At 39.6% G+C, this 14,570-nt stretch overlaps 1 protein-coding gene across 7 annotated transcripts in view; it reads left to right on the top strand.

Annotated features, from left to right (window-relative positions):
- FRMD4A (FERM domain containing 4A) overlaps positions 1 to 14,570 on the top strand; it is a 580,110-nt gene that overhangs the window by 393,912 nt on the left and 171,628 nt on the right. For all 7 annotated transcript variants that reach the window (XM_082254218.1, XM_082254217.1, XM_082254215.1 and 4 more), the window contains exon 5: positions 6,273 to 6,357. In XM_082254218.1, coding sequence (XP_082110344.1) covers positions 6,273 to 6,357 — 85 coding nt within the window. The remainder of the gene's footprint in view (positions 1 to 6,272; positions 6,358 to 14,570) is intronic.

Genomic DNA, 14,570 nt, shown 5'->3' with positions numbered 1-14,570 from the left:
TGCTTTTCCAACCCATAGATTCTAAAAAACTGTCACATTGTGTTGAAAGTAACATCTAATTGGAAGCTATATGCATGTTCTTTGCAATGTAGTTTACAATCTGATTATCCATTTCTAGAATATGTAAATATATAGATATCACAAGACAAGTAATGCTTCTTTTAGGGTCCACACACACTGGCCTAAAAAATGCCAGCGCTCTTTGCAAAAAAAGACTCTAATTCTGAGTATTTTTGTTCAAGGATTTGGAAGCATGTAGGAGAATTTAGCTTTTTTGTGCCAGAAAACTGCTCTCAAAAAAACTGGCTCTAAACACTGAGCTTAAAATATGCCTCTAAATGACCTAATGTTCATGGACACATAGGATAATATCAGTTGCTTCTACAGGCAAAAGGCTAAGCTACCCTGAGTAGGGTTACCACCTGTCCGGGATTCACCCGGACAGTCTGGGTTTTGAATCATGTGTCTGGGTTTCAGTCCACCTGAAACTCGGACACATTATTCAGACAGGAATGTGGCTTGGAACAGGGCTTGGCAGGAAGGTGAGAGGGGACTATGTGTGCCCCATTACTATTCTCCAGAGGCGTAACTAGAACCTTCAGGGCCCCGGTGCAAGAAACCATGAAGGGCCCCCCAGATCCCTGGCTGGGGCCCTTACCTTCAAGCTTGGGGCTCTTCCCTCTTATCCTGGGGCCCTTTATTACGGTCCTGCAGTGAGACCCTTTCACAAGTTCTGCAGTGGGCCCGCTTCCTGCCATCTTGGGGCCTCCCCACGGTGGTGGAATGCCAGGGCCCGGTTGCAAGTGTGACCTTTGCGATCCTGGAAGTTCATCCACTGGTGTCAGTAGTTTTTATTTTTTGGTATTTTAATTGTATTATTTTTTATCATTTTATTTAATTTTTTTACAGTGTCACTGACTATGACTCTGTCCGTTCAGAAAAGGAAGGAGCTGGTAAATTACATATTTACCGACCCCTTCCTGGTTCTCTATTGTGACACATCCCCTGCAGCAGCCGGCAGAAGAGGGGAGGGAGCACAGTGGGGGCAGAGGGAGCACAGTGGGGGGGGGGACCAGGGGAGCACACAGGGGCCCAGAGAAAGCAGAACACAAGTGAACTGGATAAGAGGAGTGGCGGGGGCAGCATACAGAGGGACCAATCTCCTCCATTTTCCTCCTGCAGCTACAGGAGGAAAAAGGAGGACAGTGATTTCTCTTCATGCTGTCCCCGGTGCCCCTCCAATCCAGGTGTACATGAGAGCCGCACAGGCCCCCTGGAGCATGGGGCCCGGTTGCAATTGCAACCCCTGTAGTTACGCCCCTGCTATTCTCTTTGGAGTGCCCAAAGGTGTCCCAGGTCTGTTACAATGCTATAGTGTATACAAAAATAAAGTGTTCGGGTTTGGCTTGAAGAAAAAGTGGCAACCCTAGCAGCAAGTCCATGAGTGGATTCTGGGTACTGCATGGATTGTATTGATTGGATGGAGCAATGAGCCTCCTCATAATCTTCAGGATCCTGCAACATGTTTTATTACACTTGAGCCCAGATAAGGAGTTTCTTTTTCGCGCATGTTGATGTTTGTGATTCAAAGTTTGATTTTATTCATTTTTTAAATGTGGTACTGAAAAATATGTATATTTTTAAAACATGAAGGAAGCTAGTGTATGTAGTTTAATCATCATGCCAGTAGATTCATCCGAAGACAATTCAGACCTTCAAGCTGTAAAACAGCCTTCTGTCTGATGCCTCATTTTTTTTTTGTGTACTGATGTCAAGATATTGTGAAAGTGCAGTCAAATCACATCTGTGATTGTGTCTTCATAACAAGGCCTCCTTCATTCTCTTGGGAACTCCTTATCTCCTTGACTCCCGCTTTCCCGACACTGGCAAACTTAGTCTGCAGTCTGGTGTCAGCTCCCAACAGATGATAATTGTGTCTGCACTGGGCCCTGCCTGCCTCCCTCCCCTGCTGTCTCTGGATGTGCCTGGTAAACACTCTCTAGTCGCTCTATAATCATCTTCCTCCTTCTATTACACTCTGCTAATTAAGCACAGCCTATATATAGTTCTGTAATAATAGTAACACGTCTAACAAAGGCCCAGGCATCGCTACTTAGTGTAAAAATACAGCTTTGATTTTTAATGATTATCTTCTTGCTATTGAGGACAATTAACAGGGAAAACCGAGATCCAAAAGTCTCTGTACACATGCATAAACAATACCAGAGAATGCAAATCCCACATGATATGACTTTTTTTTTCTGCAACTTGCACAATTTTTATTAAAAATGTATATCAAAATTGGAGTTTTTGTATATAACTGGGCGCAAATAATTGATTGCAAATCAGGTTATTGTGCAAAGTGTTTTTGCAACCAGAGTTCAGTTTATAATGCAGTAAAAGATGAATTCTGATTGTTATGGGACCTTATTGCAATTTATGCATAGGCTCAGCTGTGTACCTTTAAATTAGCCTAATTGGGTATGTTTCAGAAACATGTACAGTTAGAATCTTCTCACAAAGTATCAGCTAGTTTAGTATGCCCATTTTGTTTCCGTCAGTATGTTTAACGGACCCGTGAGCTTATTTCCCATTCTTAAAGAAAGAGCGCATTTTATTTTTTGTTTTATTTTGCATCAATAGAGTGCATTTCACTTTTTAACATGAAGTGCGTTAGCACCATCTAGTGTTGAAATTGTGAAAGACAACAAGGGAACTGATTTAGATCAATATGGTTAACTGCCTTTGTGCACGTCTCTGAATCTAATCTATAGTTATTGTTTTAATAAACCCGTTCACATGAAGAATAAAAGATTATGCAAAGTAAAAGAAAATTGTAGTTCTGCAGGGGAGTTTTATACTTCATCTTCACTTTAGAGCAATATGAAGTAAAGTGAATGCTGTGTTTATTGCCTTTGTGCCTCAGTCTATTGTGGTACTGCTTTAAAAATCCTCTACAGTAAAAAGAATATTGTATTCTGATAACTGTCTGGGATGAATACATATATTAATAGCAAAAGAAGTGTGGGGCTGGAAGGACCAAGTTCTGCCTGGATAAACGGACTATAAATGCTCAGCATAGGAGACTAAACAAAAATATAAAACATAATATCAATATATATATATATATATATATATATATATATATATATATATACTGTATATATATATATATATATATTTAATGAATAAATCTATTATTATTTTATAAACAGACTTTAAAGGCTCAGCATAGGAGACTAAACAAAAATATAAAACAAAATATCAATATCTATATATATATATATATATATATATATATATATAGTTAATGAATAAAATTATTATTATTTTATAAACAGAATTTAAAGACTCAGCATAGGAGACTAAACAAAAATATAAAACATAATATCAATATATATCAAAATATATATATATATATATATATATATATATATATATATATATATATATAATGAATAAAGATATTATGTTTTATATTTTTGTTTAGCCTCCTATGCTGAGCCTTTATAGTCCGTTTATCCAGGCGGGACTTCCAACCCCGCACTTCTTTTGCATTCTCTGTTTTGGATGTGGCTTCAGTTAGTCAAAATGTATTTTTTATATATTGATAGCATTAACTATTTGAATGCCTATTTAGTTTCATATTAGCAAAAGTGACAGTCAAACGATTATGGATAATTATAATAGTGATGGTATTTTTTTTTTTTTTTTTTTTACAAAAAGAAGGTTTTAAACAATGGCAATAAAATGTAACTGTTGAGAGGACATTTGACTATTTTTCCTTGTATTACCACAATGCATATAACACACACGGGTTGAGTTACAAAACTGGAGAATGTAACATCTGGTGCAGCTCTGCATAGAAACCAATCAGCTTCCAGTTTTTTTTTTGTTTTTTTTGTCAAAGATTAATTGAACAAGCTGAAGTTTGTTCAGAAGATTGTGTACTCCCCAGTTTTAGTATGTTGTGTGTTGGCATTCATTTTGGTCTGGCGCCCTAACATGCAAGGACAGTAGGTGCAATGGGGGGTCCACATTGCAGCACAGCACCATGCTCATGGCATGCACTGTGGTGAACTGCATAAAAAAAAAAAAAAAAAAGTTTATGTGTAATTTTTCTTCCAGTGTCATGCATTAATTATTATTATAGTAAATAAAAAGTAAACTGTGTTATCTAGTATGTACATACTCATCATAAATAAAGTTATACTTAAAGCAGTTGTAAACCGCTGGTTGTTTTTTTTTTTTTTCTTTGGGCCTGTAAGGTAAAGGCATAATGTGCTAGTATGCAGTATGTGAAACTAAGTACATGAAACTTACCTGAAAACGAAGCGATACAATGTAATTGCTGGAGGCAGCGTCCATCTTCACCTAGTCTTCCTTTCGGGTCTGCGGACTACGGCTGTGTGACAAGCCAGAGCTGCAATGATGTCACTCCCGCGCATGCGCCAGGGGGAGCCATCATTTATGGCACAGGTATCTGAAGTAATGGCACGGGTGGCCGTTCCTTCAGAGCGCATGCGCGGATTACGTCATTGGCTGCATGTGATGTAAATACAGGTTTAGGAGATATTTACAGTACCTATAGGTAAGCTTTATTATAGGCTTACCTATAGGTATAAATTATGCCTTAGAGTTTACTTCCTCGTTAATATACAAAATATCAGATATTGTGAAAAAGCTGCTATTTTCCAGGTGAACACAATCTCTGAAAAATGATGCTATAAATAGAAAAACAGTGCTTATTTATAAAAAAAAAAAAAAAAAAACAGCATATATCCATAAAGTATTCTACATGAAATCACCACATAATGAGAAAATACATATACACATTTGCTGCTGCTACCCTCTACCCTTCCTACTTGTCACTGATTGTTAACCAGTTCCCACCCAGGCCAGTTCTGATCTTTCTCTACGACGTGTAAAAATCTGTATACTTTTGCTAGAAAATTACTCATAACCCCCAAATATTATATATATTCTATATATAACTTTTTTAGCAGAGACCCTAGAGAACAAAAAGGCAGTTGTTGCAATCTTTATTGTCTTACCGTATTTGTGCAGCAATTTGTTTGGAAAAAATACACTTTAATGAATTTTAATGCAAAAAAAACATAATATAAAACAAAATTTTTGGTAAAATATAAAAGATGATGTTAGATAATAGATACCTAACATGTCATGATTTAAAATTTCACACACTCTTGGAATGGTGCCCAACTACAGTACTTAAAATTCTCCATAGGCGACGTTTAAAAAAGTTTTACAATAGAAAGAAAGGGAGATCCCCTAAGGGTTTGGGACTTTTTAGGCACTCAAATTCATACAAAAATTGATAAAAAGTATTAACATTTTATTGTACTTCTTTTGGACAATAAAATGTTAATACTTTTTATCAATTTTTGTATGAATTTGAGTGCCTAAAAAGTCCCAAACCCTTAGGGGATCTCCCTTTCTTTCTATTGCATTTCGGGATGTGGCACCTCCTCCAATAGGGGGCTTATGTCTGTGGACTAACCATGTTCTAAAAAAGTTTTACAGTTTACAAGCTCAGAGCTACAAAGGAGGTCTAGCTCTAGAATTATTGCTGTCACTATAATATTTGCGACGATACCTCACATTTGTGGTGCGAACACTGTTTACATATGTGGGCGCAACCTAGGTATGCTGCGTGCGAAATGAAAGCATACATTTGTTTTAATTTTATTTATTTAATTTTTTTACACTGTCCCTTTAATTTATTTTATCACTTTTATTCCTATCGCAAGAAATGTAAGTATACCTTGTAGTAGAAATAAATAAGGCATGACAGGTCCTCTTTATTGAGAAATATGGGGTCTATAAGATAAATTAAAAAAAAAACATTGTTTTCTGCTTTACAGGTAAAAAAAAATGGCAGTGTTTACATCTGCTAGAACTGGAAGTGACATCATTCATGACGTCTCTTTTGGCCTCCCAGGATCATAGATCATTGTTATGGGGCACCATTATTTCATTATTTGTGGTTATGGCTGTGAACCTCCGATTTGCATAGAAAATATGTTTGTCAACCTGTCCTGCAGTGCCAAGTCTAGTTACATTTTGGTCCAGTATTGTGATACATGATGTATATAGCGCCAACAGTTTATACAGCGCTTTACAAAATATGCCCTATAACACAAAATGCCTAATTCGATGATATAAAAAGTTGTACCAGCTTGATGGAAAGACCTGTGTATTCCTTTGCACTTCCTATTGTTTATTTTTCATTCATCTCTTTTGTCTTGCAGATTTTACATTGAAAGTATATCTTACTTGAAGGATAATGCTACAATTGAACTATTCTTCCTGAATGCCAAGTCCTGTATATATAAGGTAATATATTGTTTAAATATTTATATCCTTAATGAAACTGATATTTTAGTGTAGGGGGTATGACATTTGCAATTCAGTGATGAAGCATCGGGGTTAGCACACAGGTAACATCATACTAAGGCCTTGTCTACACCTGGCGCAGTTCTTGCTGCTTCTGCTGAAGGTAGAGCAGTGGCTGCCGGGCATTCAGGAGGCTACACTGCAGTCTCCTGAATGACTCTTGTTTTTTTTTTTACAGCTGAATGTGGATTTTGTATGTAAATACTGCGCTGTGCCAAGTGTTTGACTCGCAGTTACGCTGGGATCCAAATCTCTTGAATGGGTTACATTTGGTGGGACATGTCAGGTGGTGTCATTTGTGCTGCGGCATGTGTGCAACCCTGAGCGACTGCAGGTTATCTTTTAGGTGGTTGGTCAAGGGGCAATGAAACCGTGGCTCAGTCACCTGTTATTACCACCCCCCAGCTGCCTGTGTGAATAAGATTTTAAAGTGAAACACTAGATGTTAAACAGCAGCAATAATGGAAAGCAGATACTCATAGATGCTTTCGTGTGCTTTCCAGTATGTTCTTGAGCACTCCAGAACTGTCATTGATATGTGAATAATGACTTTATTTCTTAAACTGTAGAATTGGCCTATCCCATGCCACTTCTGGGACCAAGCTATTGGTTCTTAGGCATGATGGGTGGACTCAATCATAGCTTACAACAGTCCCGGATTGGGTGGGACCGCCCCACATTTTGACATGAATCCCGCATTCTCGCACAGCTGAGTATTATCCCGCATCTCCTGCACAGGAGAGATGACAGGCGCCATGTTTTGCAGCCAGTCCTACACTTCAGTTAGTTCAGGCTCTGATTGTAACTTGTAGAATAAGGGGTGGATTGAGGAAAGGCCAGCTAGCCACTGCATGTCTAATAACATAACCATTCAAAAACAAATCTGAGGTAGTGGGACTTCAGAGGTGCCAAAAATTACTGAAGTGCATAAAGTTAACCAGTTCTGGACCTGAAGGATTTGCCCCCTTAATGACCAGGCCATATTTTGCGATTCGGCACTGCGTTATTTTAACCGACAATTGCGTGGTCGTGCGACACTGTACCCAAATAAAATTGATGTCCTTTTTTCCCCACAAATAGAGCTTTCTTTTGGTGGTATTTGATCACCTGTGCGATTTTTATATTTTGCGCTATAAACAAAAAAAGAGTGACAATTCTGAAAAAATATATATTTTTCACATTCTGCTATAAAACATTCCCAAAAAAAAAAATGTAACAATCAAAATGTTTTAACATTTTAGGCCAATTTGTTTTCTGCTACATATTTTTGGCAAAAAAAAATTGCAATAAGCACATTTTGATTGGTTTGCGCAAACGTTATCGTGTGTACTAACTAGGGGAAAGATTTATGTCATTTTTATTTATTTATTTATTTAATTATTTTACTAGTAATGGCAGCAATCTGCGATTTGTAGCGGGACTGTGACATTGCGGCGGACAGATCGGACCCCTGACTGACTAAAAATATGCACTGTTACTGTAATAATGACACTGGTAGGGAAGGGGTTAACACTATGGGTGATCAAGGGGTTAAATGTGTACCTAGGGGCGTGTTTCTAACTGTGGGGGGGTGTGGCTTGTGAAATGATCATAGAGACCTGTGTTCCTATATAGAAGGATCACAGGCACTCTGTGATCATTCCAAGAAAAAGAACAATCAGATGTGTTTACAACAGCTGACCATTCTTCTCTCTCAGCGGGGAACAATTGCGGGTGTCAGGTGGCCTGCCCCGGCTCGCCCCCTAGCTGCATGTATACCTATGGCAGTTTGGGCAGGAGTGGCTGCCTGCCGCAGTATAACTGCGGCGGTCAGTCGTAAAGTGGTTAAAATTGGATATTTTTTGATACATAACTGTTTTTTTTTTAACCAAACTTATTTTAAAAACAGGTGGAAACATCCACAAATTTCAGCCCAATGTATGAGCAAAACAATTGCAGGGCGCATTACCAGTCTTCATTTTTTGGTGAACAAGTAGTTACTTTCACTTGTTTCACAAAAAGCTATATAACAAATAAAAACTACTTGAGGACACACGCTTATTCAAGGTAGATCACCAGATGCCCTTTTTGCACCCTTGGGCAGGGCCTCCCCACCATCCAGATCCAGAAAATGGCAGCAAAGTGTGGACCGCAAGAAGGGAAACAGGAGAAACGATGTTGCTGACAATTGATGAAATCAATAAGTACAAGTGAACACAAGGGGGCGCCCAAGTACTCTAACCATGTGATATTGAAGTCTGAGTCACTTGTTCAGGACATGATATAGCCAACTAATGTATTAGACATGATGGGGAATCCTCCAAAGAAGGGGAGAGTCTGATATAACAGGGACCTAAAATATTCCTTGGCCCCTGACTGTATCTGAGTGTACACATGACAAGATGTTTTTTTATTAACCTCGTAAGGACCGGAAGGTTTTCCCCCTTAATGACCAGGCCATTTTATGCGATTCAGCACTGCGTTACTTTAACTGACAATTGTGCGGTCGTGCGACGCTGTACCCAAATACAATTGATGTCTTTTTTCCCACAAATAGAGCTTTCTTTTGGTGGTATTTGATCACCTCTGCGGTTTTTTTTTTTTTTTTTTTGCGCTATAAACAAAAAAAAAGAGCAACATTTCTGAAAAAAAAAAAACAATATTTTTTTACTTTCTGCTATAAAATAAACGGTGGGGGGTACTGCGCTTCTGGGTAGGTGAACAATATTAAATAAATAAATAAACTATATCCGGTGTGTGTGCCTATCACAATATATATAGAAGAGAACTATACCATATAAATTAAGTCCATATTCATAGTAAACAATTTAAAATAAAAATAAAAGTGCAATACTCTAAAAACCACTTGGGACCCCTGAAGAAGCCACGTGACGCGGAAGTGGCGTAACGCGTAGGGACGTTCGGACCGGAAGTGACGCACATCGCGGAAGTGAGGACTGCGATCCCACTCCGACGCTATCCTTTTTGCGCTTTGTGTACTCAGCAAATGTGAGTAGTTTTAATGATATTTTAATAAAGTACCCGTTATCCAGACATACTGCACTATTTTGAGTATTCTGTTTTGAGAGCCATTGTGACTGTGGAGAGTCTGGAGAGGGAGCCAAATCATCCGCAGCAGCCCAGATATCTGACCCTAGTGGAGTACAGCATATAATTGGAGAGGAGCCCCCTGGATTAGTGATAAGGCTTTTTACCCTTAGTCTTTAAGGTGAGCGGCTAGAACACCCTGAGGGGATAAGGAGAAGCACCCCACTATTTGCAGCACGGTGTTTGGTGAAGGAGTAGCACCTGTGGACTTAACTTACCCACTTGAACACATCTGTTTATTCATTTTTTTATTTATTTTGGACTTTGTTTACACCCAGACCGTTATATAATATGTTTGTGAAGCACTGAGGACACTTTGGTTTTATATATATGCACCCGAGCACCTTATTTGTCACTAAAGCATCATCAGCACATTAAGTGGTTTTTAGAGTATTGCACTTTTATTTTTATTTTAAATTGTTTACTATGAATATGGACTTAATTTATATGGTATAGTTCTCTTCTATATATATATTGTGATAGGCACACACACCGGATATAGTTTATTTATTTATTTAATATTGTTCACCTACCCAGAAGCGCAGTACCCCCCACCGTTTATATATCTTACACTGTTTGGTCACCAGTTCCGGTACTAGCAGCATCTGGGGTCTCCTTTAAACCCCTGCTATCGCTCTAGTTTAGACAGCGCAGGACTCACTACACCATACCTTTCAAAAAAAAATTAAAAATCAAATGCTTTCATCACTTTAGGCCAATATGTATTCTGCTACATGTTTTTGGTAAAAAAAAAAAAATATCCCAATAAGTGTATTTTGATTGGTTTGTGCAAACGTTATCGCCTCTACAAACTAGGGAAAAGATTTATGTCATTTTTATTTATTTATTTGTTTTTACTAGTAATAGCGGTGATCAGCTATTTTTAACGGGACTGCGACATTGCGGCTGACAGATTGGACACCTAACTGAAATTTTTTACACTTTTGGGGGGACCAGTGACATTACTTACTGTACTAATGATGCTTGCATTAGGGTTAACACCAGGGGCAATCAAAGGATTAAATGTGTCCCTAGGGGGGTGCTTTCTGTTTGGGAGATGAACTTGCAGCTTCACAGCTGGGTGCCCTCTGTGCATACGCGAGCCGTGTTGTGCATTGTGAATGGTCTCGCAGTCTTCTGGTACCTGTGACGTGTCCCAGATGACTGCAGGGAGGGAGGAGAACCTCTGCTCTGATCACCTAGGCAATCCAAGCAGAAGTGGGAGCGGGTACCTGTCAAAATCAGGTAGCTGCTCCCCCATCCCCCACTGCGAATTTTAGCCATGCCCATTTATGACGCCCGCAGTGCGCTCTGCATGTCTTCTCCATCCCGAGGTGTCCCTCATTCTCATGCTCCAAATTTTGGAAGTGTGCTCAAAAACCAATACTTTAGCCCAAGAGGTAAATGAGGACAGGTCAACTCTTCATTTGTAAAAGCCAAGTTGGATTTATGCAATAGCCTAATATTTTGGTGATCCTCGGGTGGTAGAGAAAACATTGGAAAGTATGTGCATGTACTGTATCTGAGAGCGGATTTCCATGAATTCAGTTGTTTTACAATATCTGGTGCATGGAAAGGTTAATTTTACACTAGTAGTGGTGTGAAGGAAGGTAGTACAACATCATCCTTCACTTAAGTTACATAAGTAGGGTTACCAGTGGCTCCTTACTTACTAGGATAACATGTTACTATGTACAGGCCAAATTATATAAATCTACTGTATGTGGTTCACATTTTGTTAGGTTTCATTATTCAGCTTGGACTTATTTTACATTTTTATGCTATGAAAATGCAAAATTTGTAGGCTTACGTAATGCGACAAATATGTATGTGCACATGAATGTAGTACTTAATAGTTTAATCTCTTCTTCATTGTACCAACAATATGTAACTCTTGCAATAATCACTTATTTCTCTAGATGGCAGCATTTCCACATATAACATCAAAGTAAATCAAACCATTACAAACAGCAATAATATTGTCAACCTGAATAAAATCACAGACTTGTAATAAACATTGAAAGACATTACTCCAAGGATTATATTGTAGTAGCATGGAATTTATACTTTATAAAGCAAATACAAAGATCAGCAATGTGGAACAGTTTAGTTCCTATACTTTTGCTGCATTCAGAATTCATAAGAAGAATGTATTAAAGCAAATTGTGTAATTTTTATACATGCAAAGCTATGTTAGCTCATGTTTTTTTTCTGGATGTTTTCTATTGTCAAATGGCTATATCATTGATCCATAGCAACATATCATACAGTCTCAGCCAGTTGTATGTGTGTCTCTGTGGTACATTAGATAAGTCCAGGAGTTTATTATTGTTAAACTCAGAATACCAGTTACATTTACACATATTATTATTATTTTTATTATTATTATTGTTATTATTATACAGGATTTATATAGCAGCAATAGTTTGCGCTGCGCTTTACAATACAAGGGCAGACAGTACGGTTACAATACAATTGAATACAGGAGGAATCAGAGGGCCCTGCTCGCTAGAGCTTACAATCTAAAACAAGAGACTCCAAACTTTTTTAAAAAGGGGCCAGTTTACCATCCTGCAGACTTTAGGGGGGGGGGGGGCAGACTGTGCCCAGTGGGAGTAAACAATGCCTGTTCTTTGGTACTAGTGGGAGAACTATTGTAGCTGATGTAAGTGGGAGGAATAGTGCCCCATTGTTGGTGTCTGTGGCAGGAATATTGCCTTAAGTGCTGAATAAAGGCAAGCATAGGGCCGTATCCAGCCTCAGGACCACAGTTTAAAGGCCACTGATCTAGGAGATTTACTAACAAAATTTAGGTTACATTCACATTTAGCATTTTTTGGATGCACATTTTTGCTCCACAAGCACAGGGCAGCTTATGCATTGCCGTGGGCTGCCCTATCTGCGGCAAAGTAGCTCAGACACCTTTTTGAGCATCGAACTTCCTGGCAATGCAAGCATGGCAGGCTTTTTTTTTTTTTTTTTTATGCGTGATTTTGCACACTTTCTCGAAGCTCTAAAGTGTGACTGCAGCCTCAGTAGATATTTTGTCATTATTTAAAGACCAAGTGATACTTGAGAAATACAAAATCTATCTTTATTTGGGCTAAATTATGCATTATGTATGTGCATTTTCCTATAAGGCCTAAAAAAAAAAACTGACCCAGCAAAATAACAACTCTTGCTCTGGTTGATGTAAATGCCTTAAATTTTTACATTGAAAAATAATTTAGCTCGGTATAATTAGATATTAAGAATAATAAACTTCCAAGAAGCACACCAACCTTTGTTGTAACACCTTTCTTAAAGCGGAGTTCTACCCAAAAGTGGACCTTCCGCTTATTTGTTTCACCCCCCCCCTCTCTCTGGTGCCATATTTGGCACCTTTCAGGGGGAAGGGGGGAATGGGTACTTGTTTTTGACAGGTACCCTTCCCCAATTCCCGGAGACAGCGCCACGGTGCCATCCCTTCGGAAGTTCCGCCCCCCCCCCTCCTTCTTCACCTGCTGCCTGGCCAATTAGAAAGCGCAGCACGCTTCGCGCATGCACAGAAGGGAACTGGCTGTGAAGTTGAAAGGCTTCACTGCCGGTTTCCCTTACCTTGAATGGTGGCGGCAGCACCCGAGAGCTAATCCCAACATTGTGGGAACCCTGGACAGGTAAGTCCTAATATTAAAGGTCACCAGCTACAGTATTTGTAGCTACTGACTTTTCATTTTTTTTTTTGTGGGGGGCAGAACTCCACTTTAATAAACACATTTTCTTTCTTGAGTTTAAAGCTAAACTTCAGTAAAAGTAAAAATGCCCCCTTGCAATAGGCTGCAAGTTTAGGGGACTCAATAAAGCAGTTTTACTTACCTAATCCTCTGCTCCATCAGCTTCCTCTGCACTGCTAGACAAATCTCCAACCCCTTCTCCCCTATGCTCTGGTGGGCAAAGACCCTTCATTGCATGTGGGGACACTGAGGAACAGTCCACCACCATAGCACAGGGGAGTACCAGTGCTCCCACTGCAAGAGGACTTTTTTTTTCCAGGAGTTGGGCTTTACCAGGATGTTATGCTGTGTTTTCCTATCAAATAGTGTACTGGGCTTCATTTACATTGTAGAAACGACTAGCTGTTGAAATGGATGCTGCCCAGCCAGGGCTGCAGCTGTAATAGTGATGCCTGTTTTGAGCAGAAGCCAGTTGAAGATTAATATTTGCATGCTCCCAGTGCTTTTGAATAGAAAGGGCCAATATTTTCAGGCTCATTACATCATCATACTGCTTCTAAAGTTATGTAACTCAGCTTTTCTCAACCTTTTCAACATACAGGGACCCTTAAAATAACTTTTAGGTCTCATTGAACCCCTGCTGATAATAACAACCAATGACACGATAGTTTAGGGCAAACAGTAGCGTCACTAGGCGGGTGCGATGAGTGCGGTCCGCACCGGGTGACACCCGCCAGAGGGGTGACACCACCTAAGCCTGAACCTCCTCCCAACCTTTCTGAAATGCCCGCGGCGTGTGCGGGTTGTCTACACGCCGCGGGCAACACTTTGTATGTTGGCCGGTGTACTGCTGATATCACCGGGATTTCTCTCCAGTTGCCAGTGCCTGCCCTGCAGTCTTCTCTTGTCACTGTCTGTGTGTACGGACTCACGGAGTACACTGAAGCCGCCCCTCCTCTTCTTGCTGTGAAGTTTACTTCCTATACACAGAGGAGGAGGGGGTAGGAGGCACAGCACGCTGCAGATATGGCATTCTCCATCAGGATAAGAGACTCTGGACGAGATTAATTGCAGGTAACCCTTGCTCTGCTGGCACATTATCACTGGAAGGGATCATCCATGTTCTTTTTAACTTCAAGAAAATTGAACTTCAACAGTATTTTACGTTTTAGGAGAGTGCTGCTGTAATATGTCTCCAGTCTCTTGTATACTACAGGAGCATGCTCCCAGTCTCCAACACCCCTGTATAATGTCCGCAGTCTCTCACCGTCTCCTGTACTATGTCCGCAGTCTCTCACCGTCTCCTGTATAATGTCCGCAGTCTCTGACCGTCTCCTGTATAATGTCCGCAGT

This window comes from Pelophylax lessonae (genome assembly GCF_965119305.1).
Source record: "Pelophylax lessonae genome assembly, chromosome: 4".
Lineage (NCBI taxonomy): Eukaryota > Metazoa > Chordata > Amphibia > Anura > Ranidae > Pelophylax > Pelophylax lessonae.
The sequence above is the reverse complement of the archived record's forward strand: the minus strand, read 5'-3'. Positions and strand labels throughout refer to the sequence as shown.